Source organism: Oncorhynchus mykiss, chromosome 3 (genome assembly GCF_057628025.1).
Source record: "Oncorhynchus mykiss isolate SJ-2025 chromosome 3, ASM5762802v1, whole genome shotgun sequence".
NCBI lineage: Eukaryota > Metazoa > Chordata > Actinopteri > Salmoniformes > Salmonidae > Oncorhynchus > Oncorhynchus mykiss.
The window spans coordinates 24532024-24548395 of NC_143024.1; the positions used below are offsets into that span (position 1 = coordinate 24532024).

The 16372-nt window shown below is 45.4% G+C and overlaps 1 protein-coding gene across 5 annotated transcripts in view; it reads left to right on the forward strand.

The window, feature by feature from the left end:
* The window catches only part of LOC110503633 (rho guanine nucleotide exchange factor 1), a 68618-nt gene that overhangs the window by 10218 nt on the left and 42028 nt on the right, over window positions 1-16372 (forward strand). For 4 of the 5 annotated variants that reach the window (XM_090226085.1, XM_090226093.1, XM_090226080.1 and 1 more), the window contains exons 2-8: window positions 10408-10494; window positions 10750-10863; window positions 12149-12247; window positions 12819-12861; window positions 12988-13093; window positions 13356-13496; window positions 15194-15223. In XM_090226085.1, the coding sequence (XP_090082211.1) occupies window positions 10408-10494; window positions 10750-10863; window positions 12149-12247; window positions 12819-12861; window positions 12988-13093; window positions 13356-13496; window positions 15194-15223 (620 nt within the window). Of the gene's footprint in view, window positions 1-10407; window positions 10495-10749; window positions 10864-12148; window positions 12248-12818; window positions 12862-12987; window positions 13094-13355; window positions 13497-14940; window positions 15105-15193; window positions 15224-16372 lie in introns of those variants that run through there. The other variant, XM_090226096.1, reaches the window with a different exon arrangement.

Below are 16372 nucleotides of genomic sequence, written 5' to 3' on the forward strand. Positions count from 1 at the left end.
CTCGCTCTCTACCTCGCTCTCTACCTCGCTCTCTACCTCGCTCTCTACCTCTCGCTCGCTCTCTCCCTCTACCTCGCTCTCTCCCTCTACCTCGCTCTCTCCCTCTACCTCGCTCTCTCTCTACCTCTCGCTCTCTCTCTACCTCTCGCTCTCTCTCTACCTCTCTCTCTCTACCTCTCGCTCTCTCTCTCTACCTCTCGCTCTCTCTCTCTCTCCCTCGCTCTCTCTCTCCCTCGCTCTCTCTCTACCTCGCTCTCTCTCTACCTCTCGCTCTCTCTCTCTACCTCGATCTCTCTCTACCTCGCTCTCTCTCTACCTCGCTCTCTCTCGCTCCCTCGCTCTTTCTCTCCCTCGCTCTCTCTCTACCTCTCGCTCTCTCTCTACCTCTCGCTCTCTCTACCTCTCGCTCTCTCTCTCTCTACCTCTCGCTCTCTCTCTCTCTACCTCTCGCTCTCTCTTTACCTCTCGCTCTCTCTTTACCTCTCTCTCTCTCTGTTCTCTCCTTTTACTCTTTCATTCTCATCTCTTTGCCTCTGTTGGTTCTTTCTTCTGTGTTAGATCTCTCTCTTTTGGAACATACACGTAGGCCCAGAGTCTGATACTACAGTATGTTGTATTGTGAATGACAATCTCTGTTTAACCAATACTATGTACTGATTAACCCTACAAATAGTTACAAGGCCAGGCAGTAAACTGTTCTAGTAGCTAGTTATCTTGAATGATTGAATCTGTTGACATTGAGTTGTACATATGTATGACTAATTTGGGGAAATATTTGTACCTACAGTTGGTCAGAAGTTTCTATACACTTAGATTGGAGTCATTAAAACTTGTTTTTCAACCACTCCACAAATTTCTTGTTAACAAACTATAGTTTGGCAAGTCGGTCAGCACATCTACTTTGTGCACGACACAAGTAATTTTTCCAACAATTGTTTACAGACAGATTATTTAACTTATAATTCACTGTATCACAATTTCAGTGGGTCAGAAGTTTACATACACTAACTTGACTGTGCCTTTAAACAGCTTGGAAAATTCCAGAAAATGATGTAATGGCTTTAGAAGCTTCTGATAGGCTAATTGACATAATTTGAGTCAATTGGAGGTGTACCTGTGGATGTATTTCAAGGCCTACCTTCAAACTCAGTGCCTCTTTGTTTGACATCATGGGAAAATCAAAAGAAATAAGCCAAGACCTCAGAAAACAAATTCTAGACCTCCACAAGTTTGGTTCATCTTTGGGAGCAATTTCCAAATGCCTGAAGGTACCACATTCAACTGTATATCAATAGTACGCAAGTATAAACACCATGGGACCACGCAACCGTCATTCCCCTCAGGAAGGAGGCGCGTTCTGTCTCCTAGAGATGAACATTGGTGAGAAAAGTGCAAATCAATCCCAGAACAACAGCAAAGGACCTTGTGAAGATGCTGGAGGAAACGGGTACAAAATTATCTATATCCACAGTAAAACAAGTCCTATATCGACATAACCTGAAAGGCTGCTCAGCAAGGTGGAAGCCACTGCTCCAAACCCGCCATAAAAGATCCAGATTGCACATGGGGACAAATATTGTACTTTTTGGGGAAATGTCCTCTGGTCTGATCAAACAAAAATAGAACTGTTTGGCCATAATGATCATTGTTATATTTGGAGGGGAAAGGAGGAGGCTTGCAAGCTGAAGAACACCATCCCAACCGTGAAGCACGGGGGTGGCAGCATCATGTTGTGGGGGTGCTTTGCTGCAGGAGGGACTGGGGCACTTCACAAAATAGATGACATTATGAGGATGGAAAATGATGTGGATATATTGAAACAACATCTCAAGATATCAGTTAAAGCTTGGTCGCGAATGAGTCTTCCAAATGGACAATGACCCCAAGCATTCTTCCAAAGTTGTGGCAAAATGGCTTAAGGACAACAAAGTCAAGGTGGCCATCACAAAGCCCTGACCTCAATCCTACAGAAAATGTGTGGGCAGAACTGAAAAAGTGTGTGCGAGCAAGGAGGCCTAGAAACCTGACTCAGTTACACCAGCTCTGTCAGGAGGAATGGGCCAAAATTCACCCAACTTATTTTGGGAAGCTTGTTGAAGGCTACCCAAAAAGTTTGATTTAAAGGTAATGCTACCAAATACTAATTGAGTGTTATGATAACTTCTGACCCACTGGGAATGTGATGAAATAAATAAATGTTGAAATAAATCATTATCTCTGCTGTTATTCTGACATTTCACATTCTTAAGATAAAGTGGTGATCCTAACTGACCTAAAACGGAATTTGTACTCGGATTCAATGTCAGGAATTGTGAAAAACTGAGTAAATGTATTTGGTTAAGGTGTATGTAAACTTCTGACTTCAACTGTATTTAATCCCTAATCTAACATGCAGTTGGAATATCAATGTATCTAATCTGGACTGTCATGTGTAATCTGCACTGTTGATGTAAATGTGTTGACCACAGTGGTGTTGCAACAGTTGTCAGCTATGAATGATTATCCTTCATTAACCTGAGTTAGCCCAGGAATTTCACACTTCAGTCCCTGCATTGCCCAACACACCACACACATTGTATTTTTGTTGGGTAAATGAATGAACTGTAAGTAAGCATTGTTGGGAAGGGCCCATAAGTAAGCATTTCACTGTTGGTCTACACCTGTTGTTTATGAAGCATGTGACAAATAACATTTGATTTGATACACCCCCCCCCCCCCCCCCCCCGCACACATGATGGCAGGCAGGCAGCAGTACTAGGGCCTCACTGTGTGCTTCTCACACCTTATCTCAGTGTTACCCACGTGTCCTCGACTCTCTGTTTCTCAATCATCTTTCTTCGGTTGATTTTGTTCATTAAATATTTGCCAACTTCCTCTCCTGAGTGACAGAGGTGATGTGCACAAGTAAAGAGTAAAGAGAAGTAAAGAGAAGGGTGTCATTTCTTAATCTCACCCCTGACCTTGTTCCCCTCTGCCATGCTCCATCCTTCCTCTTTCTATCTTTCTTTCTCTCTTTCTTATTTTGTACACCATCACGCATCTCTCTCTCTCTCTTCCTCTATCGTCTCCTCATCCCTTCTCCTCCCTTCCTCATCTCCTCTCTCTCGTCTTCTCTTTCGCTCTCTCGATCTTTTGACATGACTCTTGCAGACAGGTCGAACAGGAAATGGCTCTTATCGTTTCCTGAGGAAATTACACCCACTTCCTGTCTGTGTGCCTCCCGCTCCTTTTCTACTCAGGCGCCTATGGGGACAACCCCTCGGAGCCCGGCCAGGGCCATAGGACCCCAGAGAAGCCCGGACTCATTCAGTGCAATGAAGCCTTGCCTGATGAGAAGGCCAGATAAAAAGAGCACAGACACAGCTGAGCTTCCATAAAGGCTCTGCTCTATTTCAGGGCCGTGCTGTCATAGTGGCACAGGGGACCGGACACAGGCTATTGTGCGGGACCGGGTGTTTGGGGTGAAGAGTGACCTAAGCTGACACAATGAATGGATGTTTGGTACTTATAAATGCTTTATGTTTTCAGATGGGATGAAAGACTGGGTTCTATGATTGATAGATACTGTAGAACCCTCGTTCTCTTTGTTGCTTTTATTTGTACTATATGACTCTCACCAGTCACATAAGGGCAGTGGTGTAAAGTACTTCAGTAAAAATACATTAAAGTACTACTTAAGTAGTTTTTTTGGGTATCTACTTTACTATTTGTATTTTTGTCAACTTTGACTTTTATTCCACTACATTCCTAAAGAAAATAATGTACTTTTTCCCTGACACCCAAAAGCACTCGTTACATTTTGACAGGAAAATGGTTCCGATTCACACACTTATCAAGAGAACGTGCTCATCCCAACTGCCTCTGCCCTGGCGGACTCACTAAACACACATGCTTTGTTTGTAAATTATGTCTGCGTGTTGTAGTGTGCCCATGGCTATCCGTAAATTAAAAAAAACAAGAAAATATAAGGAATTTGAAATTATTTATACTTTTACTTTTGATTCTTAAATACATTTGAGCAATTCCATTTACCTTTGATACTTAAGTATATTTAAAATGAAATAGTTTTAGACTTTTACTCAAGTAGTATTTTACTGGGTGACTTTTACCTTAATAGAAAACGACTCAAGTATCTTTACTTTTACTCAAGTATGACAATTGAGTACTTTTCCCACCACTGCATAAGGGTCTAAGGCTTCATCCCTCTAAAGTGTTGTGCCAGTTGGTTCTGTTGACACTATCTAAACTCCAGCGGTCTGGGCTGCTTTACTCTTACTGGGTATTGGCAGGCACCATACAATACAAGCATTTCTATGATCCTTCCTATTCTGATTCTGACTGGCTGACACAAACTGCTCTGGCTGACAGTCACTGTAATGTGACTGTCATTGAAGAAGCTTGATTGACAGTTATCAGCCTCTGCCACTGTGGCATGGACAGTAAAGAAGTTCACAGTGGGGTGAAGTCATCGTTTGGCCCATCAGTGTCCTGCGTTCTTATTGGTTGTGTAAGTGGTGACACGTGGGTGTTTGTTTGCTGAAACGGTTACACAATGGGGATTGTGGTCTTGGTGCTAGAGCTGGTGTAACAGTGACTTAGTGGTTATTATTAATACAACTCTCACAGTGACCTGCCTGGTTTAACTAAGAAATGCTGTAAAACAAAAAATGTTGAATAACCATATAATATGAATGAGTTTCAAGTGAAAATGGAGATAAACTCAGCAAAAAAAGAAACCTGTCAATTGCGTTTATTTTCAGCAGACTTAACATGTGTACATATTTGTATGAACATAACAAGATTCAACAACTGAGACATAAACTGAACAAGTTCCATAATATGTGACTATCAGAAATTGAATAATATGTCCCTGAACAAAAGTGGGGTCAAAATCAAAAGTAACAGTCAGTATCTGGTGTGGCCACCAGCTGCATTAAGTACTGCAGTGCATCTCCTCCTCATGGACTGTACCAGATTTGACAGTTCCTACTGTGAGATGTTACCCCACTCTTCCACTTCTGGGGGGAATTCATAAAACCCTCCGATCCAACAGGTCCCAGACGTGCTCAATGGGATTGAGATCCAGACTCTTCGCTGGCCATGGCAGAACACTGACATTCCTGTCTTGCAGGAAATCACGCACAGAACAAGCAGTATGGCTGGTGGCATTGTCATGCTGGAGGGTCATGTTAGGAGGAGCCTGCAGGAAGGGTACCACATGAGGGAGGAGGATGTCTTCCCTGCAACGCACAGCATTGAGGTTGCCTGCAGTGACAACAAGCTCAGTCCGATGATGCTGTGACACACCGCCCCAGACCATGACGGACCCTCCACTTCCAAATCGATCCCGCTCCGGAGTATAGGCCTCGGTGTAAAGCTCATTCCTTCGATGATTAACGCAAATCTGACCACCACCCTTGGTGAGACAAAACTGTGACTAATCAGTGAAGAGCACTTTTTGCCAGTCCTGTCTGGTCCAGCGACGGTGGGCTTGTGCCCATGGGCAACGTTGTTGCCGGTGATGTCTGGGGAGGACCTGCCTTTACAACAGGCCTACAAGCCCTCGGTCCAGCCTCTCTCAGCCTATTGCGGACAGTCTGAGCACTGATGGAGGGGTTGTGCGTTCCTGGTGTAACTCGGGCAGTTGTTTTTGCCATCCTGTACCTGTCCCGCAGGTGTGATGTTCGTATGTACCGATCCTATACAGGTGTTGTTACACTTGGTGTACTACTGCGCTGTTTTAGGCGTCTCACAGTACGGAGATTGCAATTTATTGCTCTGGCCACATCTACAGTCCTCATGCCTCCTTGCTGCATGCCTAAGGCACGTTCACACAGATGAGCAGGGACCCTGGCCAGGTGCATGTTCATTAATAGTTTATTGTTCATTGAACAAGCATAGGAAACAGTGTTTGAACCCTTTACAATGAAGATCTGTGAAGTTATTTGGATTTTTACGAATTATCTTTAAAAGACAGGGTCCTGAAAAGGGGACGTTTAGGAGTTGTAACAGGTGCTTTATAATAGACGCACACACAAGCCCTCCCCTGCACATTCACACACAGAAACACCCAAGTACAGCGGCACGTATGCCTGATAGCTATCAATAGATTGATGCCAGCTGACACCTAGCTAATTATTGTTGGAATGTGACGAAAGGGGAGGGGGGAGAGGAGCGTGGGAGGAGTGGGACAGCTGCCTCAGGAGCTCCAGGGCTCTCCTGCTCTTCTGGGCCACGTCCCAATAATGGCCTGAATAAACTTCCTTTCCTTGTCTCCTTTCCTCACCAAGTCACATCCCAATAGTCTGTAATAGTTTCTCTCCTTTCCTCACTGTCAGAACAGCCCCATCCAGCCCTTTTCATGTATCGGGATGAGAAGGAAAGGGGACGAGAAGTCAAGGAGATGAGAAGGGGAAGAGACTGGTGTAGTCTGGTGCCATGCTGTGGAATGTTCAGTATGTCAGGAGAGGAGAGTAGAAGGGACCCTCCCACATAGACCCTCTCAGATTTAAGCTAAAATATCCCAACGCCCAACTAATGTTTGCACTGTAGTGGGGGATACTACTTCATGTGACAGCATTTCATAGTTCCACCAGGCAGCAGTGCATTCAGCCTCTGTGGTAGCCATGGTGATGTAACTGTACGGTTGGGTAAATACTGCTACTGCAGCGGTGTTACTTTACATGCCACCTCGTTCCCAGTCTAATTCAACATAGCATTGGGCAGAAGTGTGTGTGGTGAACAAGATTACTGTAAGTGCAGCCCAGGCATTGGTTGATTCAGGCTACTAACAGCGGGGGTCGGTATGTGTGGTGCTGAGAGGAAGGTTTACCAACTGGTGTGTGGGATTATTTCACCCTACTTTGTGCATGTGTTGGTGCACGTTTGTGCACCACTCAGTTCCCTGGTTTACTTACCTCTACACATGACCGTGAATGACCACATGTTCTCTCCTCCTCCTACTCCATTTGTCCGTCTCTCTCCTTGACCTCTAAAAGCCTCTGAACTCATACCAGCAAAACCACTTCTCCTTACAAGACAATGTGCTATTTTAGTCTCTGTCACTTACCTAACCTCACTCTCAAACCCAACACACATTTGCTGCTATCGCACCTCAGTCATCTAGATACGCTGAACTCTTTCTACAAAATATGTTTTACACTTTCACAGGCCCACACCCACCCGCTCACATCCTCATTCACACACATGCGTTTAAAGAAGTAATTGGAGACGTTTTTGCTGGTGTAGCGTATTCCATTCCTACAGTCTACAGATCTGCAAATACTGAAGGTGTAACCTAGGGTCTAGGGGTAGAGTTTAAGGGTTGGGGGTTGTTTCTGGACTAGCTGTCACTGACTGTTGTGAGTTCTCACGGGGACCCATCTCCCTCAGGGCATTATTAGTTCAACTTTGTTGAATGCTCAGCTGTAAACTGGGTTTTGGCAAGGCATGTTCAACTGTTTCCCCTGGGTTAAAATATGTATCCCTCTCTCTAACTCCCTCCAAGCTACGATCCAAATCTAAATGTTTCAGAGGAGCCTGGAGGAAGAGGAATTTGTGATTTGCAGAAAGCACCTTGATTCTACTTAATTAGTCAAACACTCCAGGATTTTAATGGCGCTAGATATTTAGCCATTCTCCAAAAATTGATTGGAGAATTAAAATTGGCCCCTATATTTTCTTGCAGTCAATTGCGTCAGTAATGACCTGTCGTGATAAGCAAGCAAAGGCCCTAACCAGAGTTTACCCCCCCTCCCTAACCAGAGTTTAACCTTTACCCCCCCTCCCTAACCAGAGTTTACCCCCCCCCTCCCTAACCAGAGTTTACCCCCCCTCCCTAACCAGAGTTTACCCCCTTCCCTAACCAGAGTTTACCCCCTTCCCTAACCAGAGTTTACCCCCTTCCCTAACCAGAGTTTACCCCCCCTCCCTAACCAGAGTTTACCCCCCCTCCCTAACCAGAGTTTACCCCCCTCTCCCTAACCAGAGTTTACCCCCCCTCCCTAACCAGAGTTTACCCCCCCTCCCTAACCAGAGTTTACCCCCCCTCCCTAACCAGAGTTTACCCCCCCTCCCTAACCAGAGTTTACCAGCCCTCCCTAACCAGAGTTTACCCCCCCTCCCTAACCAGAGTTTACCCCCCCTCCCTAACCAGAGTTTACCCCCCTTCCCTAACCAGAGTTTACCCCCCCTCCCTAACCAGAGTTTACCCCCCCCCCCCCCCCCTAACCAGAGTTTACCCCCCTTCCCTAACCAGAGTTTACCCCCTTCCCTAACCAGAGTTTAGAACAGTCAAATCTGATTTATTTGCCCTCAAGTGGTTTTTCGACAGTTATTTGGCATATCTTGACAGTTTGACAAGCAAATGAGTGAATGTGCTAGAAAGCTAACCGCTACCTAGCTAGTTAGTTGACTGCTGTGGCTAGCCAAAAAGGACTCCTTTTGAAAGCTGGACCGTCTTATCCTTTGAGGCTTTAAGTGTTCTTACACTATGATTGTGGAACATTCAAAGCAACTGGGAAACGTCCATGGCAGGCATTGTTATTTCTTTTTTTACCTTTATTTAACTAGGCAAGTCAGTTAAGAACAAATTCTTATTTACAATGACGGCCTAGGAACAGTGGGTTAACTGGTCTAGGAACAGTGGGTTAACTGCCTGTCAGCTCGGGGATATGAACTTGCAACCTTTCAGTCCAACGCTCTAACCACTAGGCTACCAGCCACTTTAACTTGATACATAACTTCTGAGTGATAGGAAACACGGGCACCACCACCAGTCAGCGTACACCCACATATAGAACAATGAGGAAGATATTTCACCAGATGTATAAATGTGAAGCATCCACTTGGCGTTCCCACTCACTACCAAATATGGCAGTGAGCGGAAGCCCAGTGGCCGACATTCTGTACATTTTATCAATGATTAAACATTTGATCTCAATACAGTTTTCTGTTCCCAAAACTATAATCTCTTGCGAACAGTGTGGACAAGGTTGTCTAGACTTTACCCTTTGCTAAGGTTTTAAAAAAGGGCATTGTTTAGAACAAGTGAAAAGGTGAATTGAGTTATTGCACATTTCACAGAGTAGGCGTTCCTTAATGGAAATATGCAAATGTGTGCTAGAACGAGCCAATAGAATCTCACCAACTTGTGCTTGGCTCTGCCCACCTCCTCCTGCCCACTATGACTCATTTGTTTCCAAAGCGACAGGCTGTGGTCTATCTTGGTTTAGTTATAAAAAATCTTTGCTACACCACTGCCACACACCAGTGGTTACTATGACAACTAGCTTGGCCGTGTCAGCTAATGACTGCTGTCTGAACACACATGATTTGGTCACTTGTAACTTGCTGTTTGGACAGTCAGTATTCTAAAATGGATTTGAGCATTAAGGCCTGCAGTGTGAACAAGGCTTTAGTAGTGTGATTATGGGGTCCTATAGACTAGGTCAGGGGTCGGCAACCCTGTTCCTGGAGGGCCGCAGGTACTGCAGGATTTTGTCCCAACTAGGCACCACACCTGACCTAATTGATCAGTTCAGTGAATGTCTAACATCAACACACCTGGTCTACCAGGTCAGTTAAACCAAAACCATGAAGTGCCTGCGGCCCTCCAGGACCAGGTCATATATATATATATATATATATATATATGCTAAAAAGAGAGAGAGGACATTACATCATCTGACACCACCATAACCTGCTGAGTGACACTGCAAAAGTCAACCCACACCGACCTCGGCCTCACCCACCACACACACTTACAGTCAAGAAGGAAATATATTTTATATCAGCAGGTTGTGGTGGTGTCAGATGATGTAATGTCCTCTCTCTCTTTTCTGTCTCCTCATGGTGCCAAAACTCCACATCGCAATTAATTGTCTGAATTGAATCATAATAATAAATAGAACTATAAGTTTATAACATTAATGTGCACCACAGTTTAAAAATTGTCCCATTATCAATCACCCACATTAGCAAACTTATTTCATTTCAAACTTCACATTTCTCTAGTATAGGCTACTTATTGTGATGACGGATATGAGCAAAATGCCGGTGATAAGTGATCGGTATGGTCAGTGTCAATCATTTTCGGTTTATTGTCCCAGATCTACTCTGCCTGTAGGGGGGAGCATTTGGGGCTCAGTGGTCTAACTGTGTCTCTGTCTGTAGGGGGGAGCGTTTGGGGCTCAGTGGTCTAACTGTGTCTCTGTCTGTAGGGGGGAGCGTTTGGGGCTCAGTGGTCTAATTGTGTCTCTGTCTGTAGGGGGGAGCGTTTGGGGCTCAGTGGTCTAACTGTGTCTCTGTCTGTAGGGGGAGCGTTTGGGGCTCAGTGGTCTAACTGTGTCTCTGTCTGTAGGGGGTAGCGTTTGGGGCTCAGTGGTCTAACTGTGTTTCTGTCTGTAGGGGGGAGCGTTTGGGGCTCAGTGGTCTAACCCAGCCATGAGCATCATCGGCGCCGAGGATGAGGACTTTGAGAATGATCTGGACCCCGTGAGTAACTTCCTGATAACAATGAACTGTAGCGAACAATAGACTGATGAATGATCATATCTGTTCTGACCTTTCTCTCTGTCCTTCTCACATACTCCATTCTCTATCCTTCTCCTCCTCATTCCCTGTCTACCAATGTCCTCTATCTAATCTGTCCTTCACTCTGTACTGTCTCCTTCTTCCCTCCTCTATTCCTCACCTCTCCCTCAATATATCTACTGTTTCTAATCCCCCCCCTCTCTCTGTCCATCCCAGACGGTGGATGACCACAGCAGTCACTTCACCAGTATAGAGCTAGTGAAGAGTCGGCCAACCCACCTGCTGGTCTTCCTTCAGCACGTCATCCTGCAGTTCGACTGCTCCTCCCTGGTGAGAACTACAGTGTGTGTGGGTGTGTGTGGGTGTTTATGTCCATGTTAGTGTGTGATGAGTGTCTGTCTGCTCCATGTGTAGCTCTGTTTCTGTGCCTCTCTAGTGATATTAAGCATGCCTGTCTCTCCCTTTTATTCTGCATGCAGACACCGTGATCCACCCAGGTACCGTTACCCCTTCACAGCCCAGACAGGCTCCCTCTCCTCACCCCTCTCCCAAACCCCCTACCTCCCCCTACCTGTCCCTGTAGCTAGTGATGCACCTGTATTTTAATACACACCAGACTGTCATCCACCGACCATACCGATTACTTATCTGTCCTTCACCGACCATACCGACCACTTATCTGTCCTCCACCGACCATACCGATCACTTATCTGTCCTTCACCGACCATACCGATCACTTATCTGTCCTTCACCGACCATACCGATCACTTATCTGTCCTTCAACGACCATACCGATCACGTATCTGTCCTCCACCGACCATACCGATCACTTATCTGTCCTCCACCGACCATACCGATCACTTATCTGTCCTTCACCGACCATACCGATCACTTATCTGTCCTCCACCGACCATACCGATCACTTATCTGTCCTTCACCGACCATACCGATCACTTATCTGTCCTTCACCGACCATACCGATCACTTATCTGTCCTCCACCGACCATACCGATCACTTATCTGTCCTTCACCGACCATACCGATCACTTATCTGTCCTCCACCGACCATACCGATCACTTATCTGTCCTTCACCGACCATACCGATCACTTAAATGTCCTTCAACGACCATACCGATCACTTATCTGTCCTCCACCGACCATACCGATCACTTATCTGTCCTTCACCGACCATACCGATCACTTATCTGTCCTCCACCGACCATACCGATCACTTATCTGTCCTCCACCGACCATACCGATCACTTATCTGTCCTCCACCGACCATACCGATCACTTAAATGTCCTTCAACGACCATACCGATCACTTATCTGTCCTCCACCAACCATACCGATCACTTATCTGTCCTCCACCAACCATACCGATCACTTATCTGTCCTCCACCAACCATACCGATCACTTATCTGTCCTCCACCAACCATACCGATCACTTATCTGTCCTTCAACGACCATACCGATCACTTATCTGTCCTTCACCGACCAGTGTTATAGAAAATGGTTTGTGTGTGGTACTCATATCTTCTAGCTCCCTTCCTCATTTTTCTCTCGTTCTCTCTCTCTCTCTCTCTCTCTCTCTCCCTTCCTCCCCCTCTCAGTTGTGTTACCTCCATGCTGACCTCTTCAAGAACCTCAGTACCAAAGAGACCAAGAAGCAGTTTGTGGAGTTCTACAACAGCTTCCTGGACAAGAGCGCTGTAAGTGCAAGAAACACAGGGAGCTAGGAAGCGACTGTAGAGCCCAGAGCCAGATGGCACCTCACTGTTCTGTTCCGTACTTAGTACCTATTCTGTACCGTACTTCCTCTGCTTTCTTGCTACTGGCCGTTTGTCCGGCTGTACCCTCTATACCCCTCTTCCTCTCGCCATGTGTCTCCCCCTCTCCCTCTGCTCAGTGTGTCACACTTTCTCACTCTGACAAACCACTTCCTGTTCGGGTCGTGGGAATGACCTCTGGGAAAGATTGCTATTTCTATTGCTCTTTTCCTGTTTTACACTCCCTCTCTATTCTAAAAGGATACGTTTAGTGAAAGTTCATTGGAACATTCAGAGATAGAAAGAGGCTCATGGAGTAGAAATTGTACTTCTGTTTTCTAAGTTTCCTCTTGCCTGCATAAAAAAATGGTATTCAAGTGACATCTGGTGGTGACTGTGGTGTACTGCATTGTTTGAGATTTCTATACAAATTGTGTCGTAGAAGTCACTGTGATGCATATTATCATTATGTCAAATTAAATGTTCTCTCCCTCCTTCTCTTCAACCCACATAGATTCTCAGAGTGCAAATCCCTCACAATGTATCGTTTGAGTTGGGTAAGCCCTCCTACGATCGTTCTCTTATGATTTTAGATAATGCAGCCGTCATACTGCTATTCCACCACTGGTCTACTCAGCATTATCTGGATAAAGCATGGTGTGTATGTAATCTCTCTGTCTCAGACCGTACCAGACCAGACCTGCTCAGTGAGGAGCAGCAGAAGAAGTTTGTCCAGGATGTCCAGTTGGCTCAGGCCCCAGAGGTGCTGCGACAGCTGGAAGACTTTAGGTGACACACCCACATCCATAGAACCAGCAGTGACCTGGTCAAAATCACCCATATCTATGGAACCAGTGAAACAGCACTTATTGACTCACCAGTGATAACATTGGGTTAAAATAGTCTCTGCCCTAAACCCAAACTCTCTTGTTGCTCCCCATACATACATGTGTACCAACTAGCCCTCAGCGATAATGTCAGACTGATGACAGTTATACAGTGTGAGATGTAAATACTTAAAGGGATACTTCCTGCTGTGCCTCCCTCCCAGGCAGAAGAGGATGATGGGTATGACCCCTAACGCGGCAGAGCTGCTGGAGGTGGAGTCTCACTACCCCACTGATCGTATCCCCATGGAGATGAAGGAGAAGGCCGTGGCAGAGACCCTGCTGGACAAAATGTCTGAGATCCAGTGAGTATACGGCTGTGTTGGATTATTGACTGTCATAATGCAGTACTACATAACGTATAGCTTTTATGTAACTTCATAGATAAAGGTACAGTCTAATTAGCTAAGTTAAACCTCCCATGGCTTCGTTTGAGGGCAAGTTTAATTTGAATTCAATTAAATACTGTGTATTATCATCATGACATCACGGGCCTCTAGACATCACAGTTCCAGTCCCTCAGCGGACATTTCTAGAATATGGTGCAGAAATACACACATTGACACAACCAGTTCAACACACAGGGACCACTAGGGGGATAGATGGATGATTAAAGACACGGAGGAGAGAGAGGGATTTGGGGAGAAAAGAAAGAGGGACAACAGTGATTGGAACAGAGGGGGTGAAATGGAGGTGGAGGAGAGGAAGCAGAGGGAGAAGGAGAGAGTCAGCAGTGCCACGTTGGCAGGAAGGCTCTCCCCTGGCATGCTGCCAACCGGAGGGAGGGGGAGGATGGAGAGGGGGAGGGAGGGAGAGTAGGGGCAGTCTAGTCCGTTCATCTACCTCTGACCCAGTGGCCAGACACAATGAATTAACACTGGAACAAGTGAGGAGGAGAGCAGGCGACAAGCTCTTTAACCTGCAGTGTGAAGAGAGAGGATGAAAGAGTGACTATAAGAGAGAGCCCAACAAAGGGTAAGGGGATATGCCCAATGCATAAGTCCCTTTTTTCTGGTTACTACTGTATTGTCAGTGGAGGAAGTATGAAAAGCTTGTCAGCAGGCAAACACATCATAAAGCAGCTTCCCACCGGCTCTGTTACTGACTCACAATCAACTCTCTCTGTCTCCTAACTACAAAATAGTTATTCATTTGTTCTGCCCATTTAGATTCACTTACACAATCCTCTGCTCTTCTCCACAATACCACACTCGCCCTCGTTCAGCATGCTCCCCCGTCTCTCCCCCTCTCTCCGCCACAACATGGTGATCTCACCTCCTCTGTTTCCCATTGGTCAGTCAGTGGAATGGAGGGATGGGCTTGGCGTCCTGATTGGCTTCGGGAATCCCGAGGAAACCCCTCCCCTCCCTTTATGTTAATAGAAAAGAATAACAGTAGGATCTCATTTCCATATTCTTGCCTGCTTGTTGCATCAGACTAAAACACAGTTAAATAGCCATTTCCGGTGTCCTGGAGCATTGTTAGATTTTCCAGCCCACCCTGCAGACAACTCCCAGAGAGCAGCTGTGCCTTGACTTCACACTTATCTTTTGAAGATAGTTAGACAGCTGATACCTGGCCTTGTGCAGAAAAGCAGATTGGATAGATTTGTACAGATTAGATTTTTGCAGTGTTTTAGTTGAAAAACAATTGTCAATAGTTTCTTGTGCATTGTTTTGGGTGCAGCTTTTAATGCATCTCTCATTGTTTTAGACTTTGTTTTATTTTTTCCCTTTTTTTGTTGGAAAGATCAGAATATGTTCAGTAGCCTCTGCTCTGAACACAATATCACTGCAGTCAGATTTGAGTTGGATCAGGAGAAGCTTAGCCGCTTCAGATTCCACCGTCCCAAAACAGAGTTAAGAATCGGTCGAGAAAGAGCGAGGGAAAATGCCACTTAATCGACTCCACCGGTAAGTCTACAGACTTGGCAATGTCTGCACTTATCTTTCTCTCTCTCTCTCTCTCTCTCTTTAATATCTATTCATCTCCTCTCTTTCAGCCCCTCCATCGTCGCAGACGAGGAGAAATGGTGAGTTCTGTGTTTCACGGTGCTGTGTGTCTGAACCACTTCCGTCAATGTGTGAATGCATGCTAGACATGCTTTGTCCAGCTCCCTGCTTAGATTCATTGATGTTTTAAAGTCCATACATGCCTTATATTAATTTGACCTTCCTCCTCAATTAGTTTGTTTTGCTCTATAGTTGTACTTTGTGCAGACTTCAGTACTGTAGGTGAACGTTGTGCAGACTTCAGGACTGTTATTGTACGTTGTGCAGACTTCAGGACTGTTATTGTACGTTGTGCAGACTTCAGGACTGTTATTGTACGTTGTGCAGACTTCAGTACTGTTATTGTACGTTGTGCAGACTTCAGGACTGTTATTCTACGTTGTGCAGACTTCAGGACTGTTATTGTACGTTGTGCAGACTTCAGGACTGTTATTGTACGTTGTGCAGACTTCAGGACTGTTATTGTACGTTGTGCAGACTTCAGGACTGTTATTGTACGTTGTGCAGACTTCAGTACTGTTATTGTACGTTGTGCAGACTTCAGGACTGTTATTGTACGTTGTGCAGACTTCAGTACTGTTATTGTACGTTGTGCAGACTTCAGGACTGTAGTTGTACGTTGTGCAGACTTCAGGACTGTAGGTGAACGTTGTGCAGACTTCAGGACTGTAGGTGAACGTTGTGCAGACTTCAGGACTGTTATTGTACGTTGTGCAGACTTCAGGACTGTTATTGTACGTTGTGCAGAATTCAGTACTGTTATTGTACGTTGTGCAGACTTCAGTACTGTTATTGTACGTTGTGCAGACTTCAGTACTGTTATTGTACGTTGTGCAGACTTCAGTACTGTTATTGTACGTTGTGCAGACTTCAGTACTGTTATTGTACGTTGTGCAGACTTCAGGACTGTAGGTGAACGTTGTGCAGACTTCAGGACTGTTATTGTACGTTGTGCAGACTTCAGGACTGTTATTGTACGTTGTGCAGAATTCAGTACTGTTATTGTACGTTGTGCAGACTTCAGTACTGTTATTGTACGTTGTGCAGACTTCAGTACTGTTATTGTACGTTGTGCAGACTTCAGTACTGTTATTGTACGTTGTGCAGAATTCAGTACTGTTATTGTACGTTGTGCAGACTTCAGTACTGTTATTGTACTTTGTGCAGAC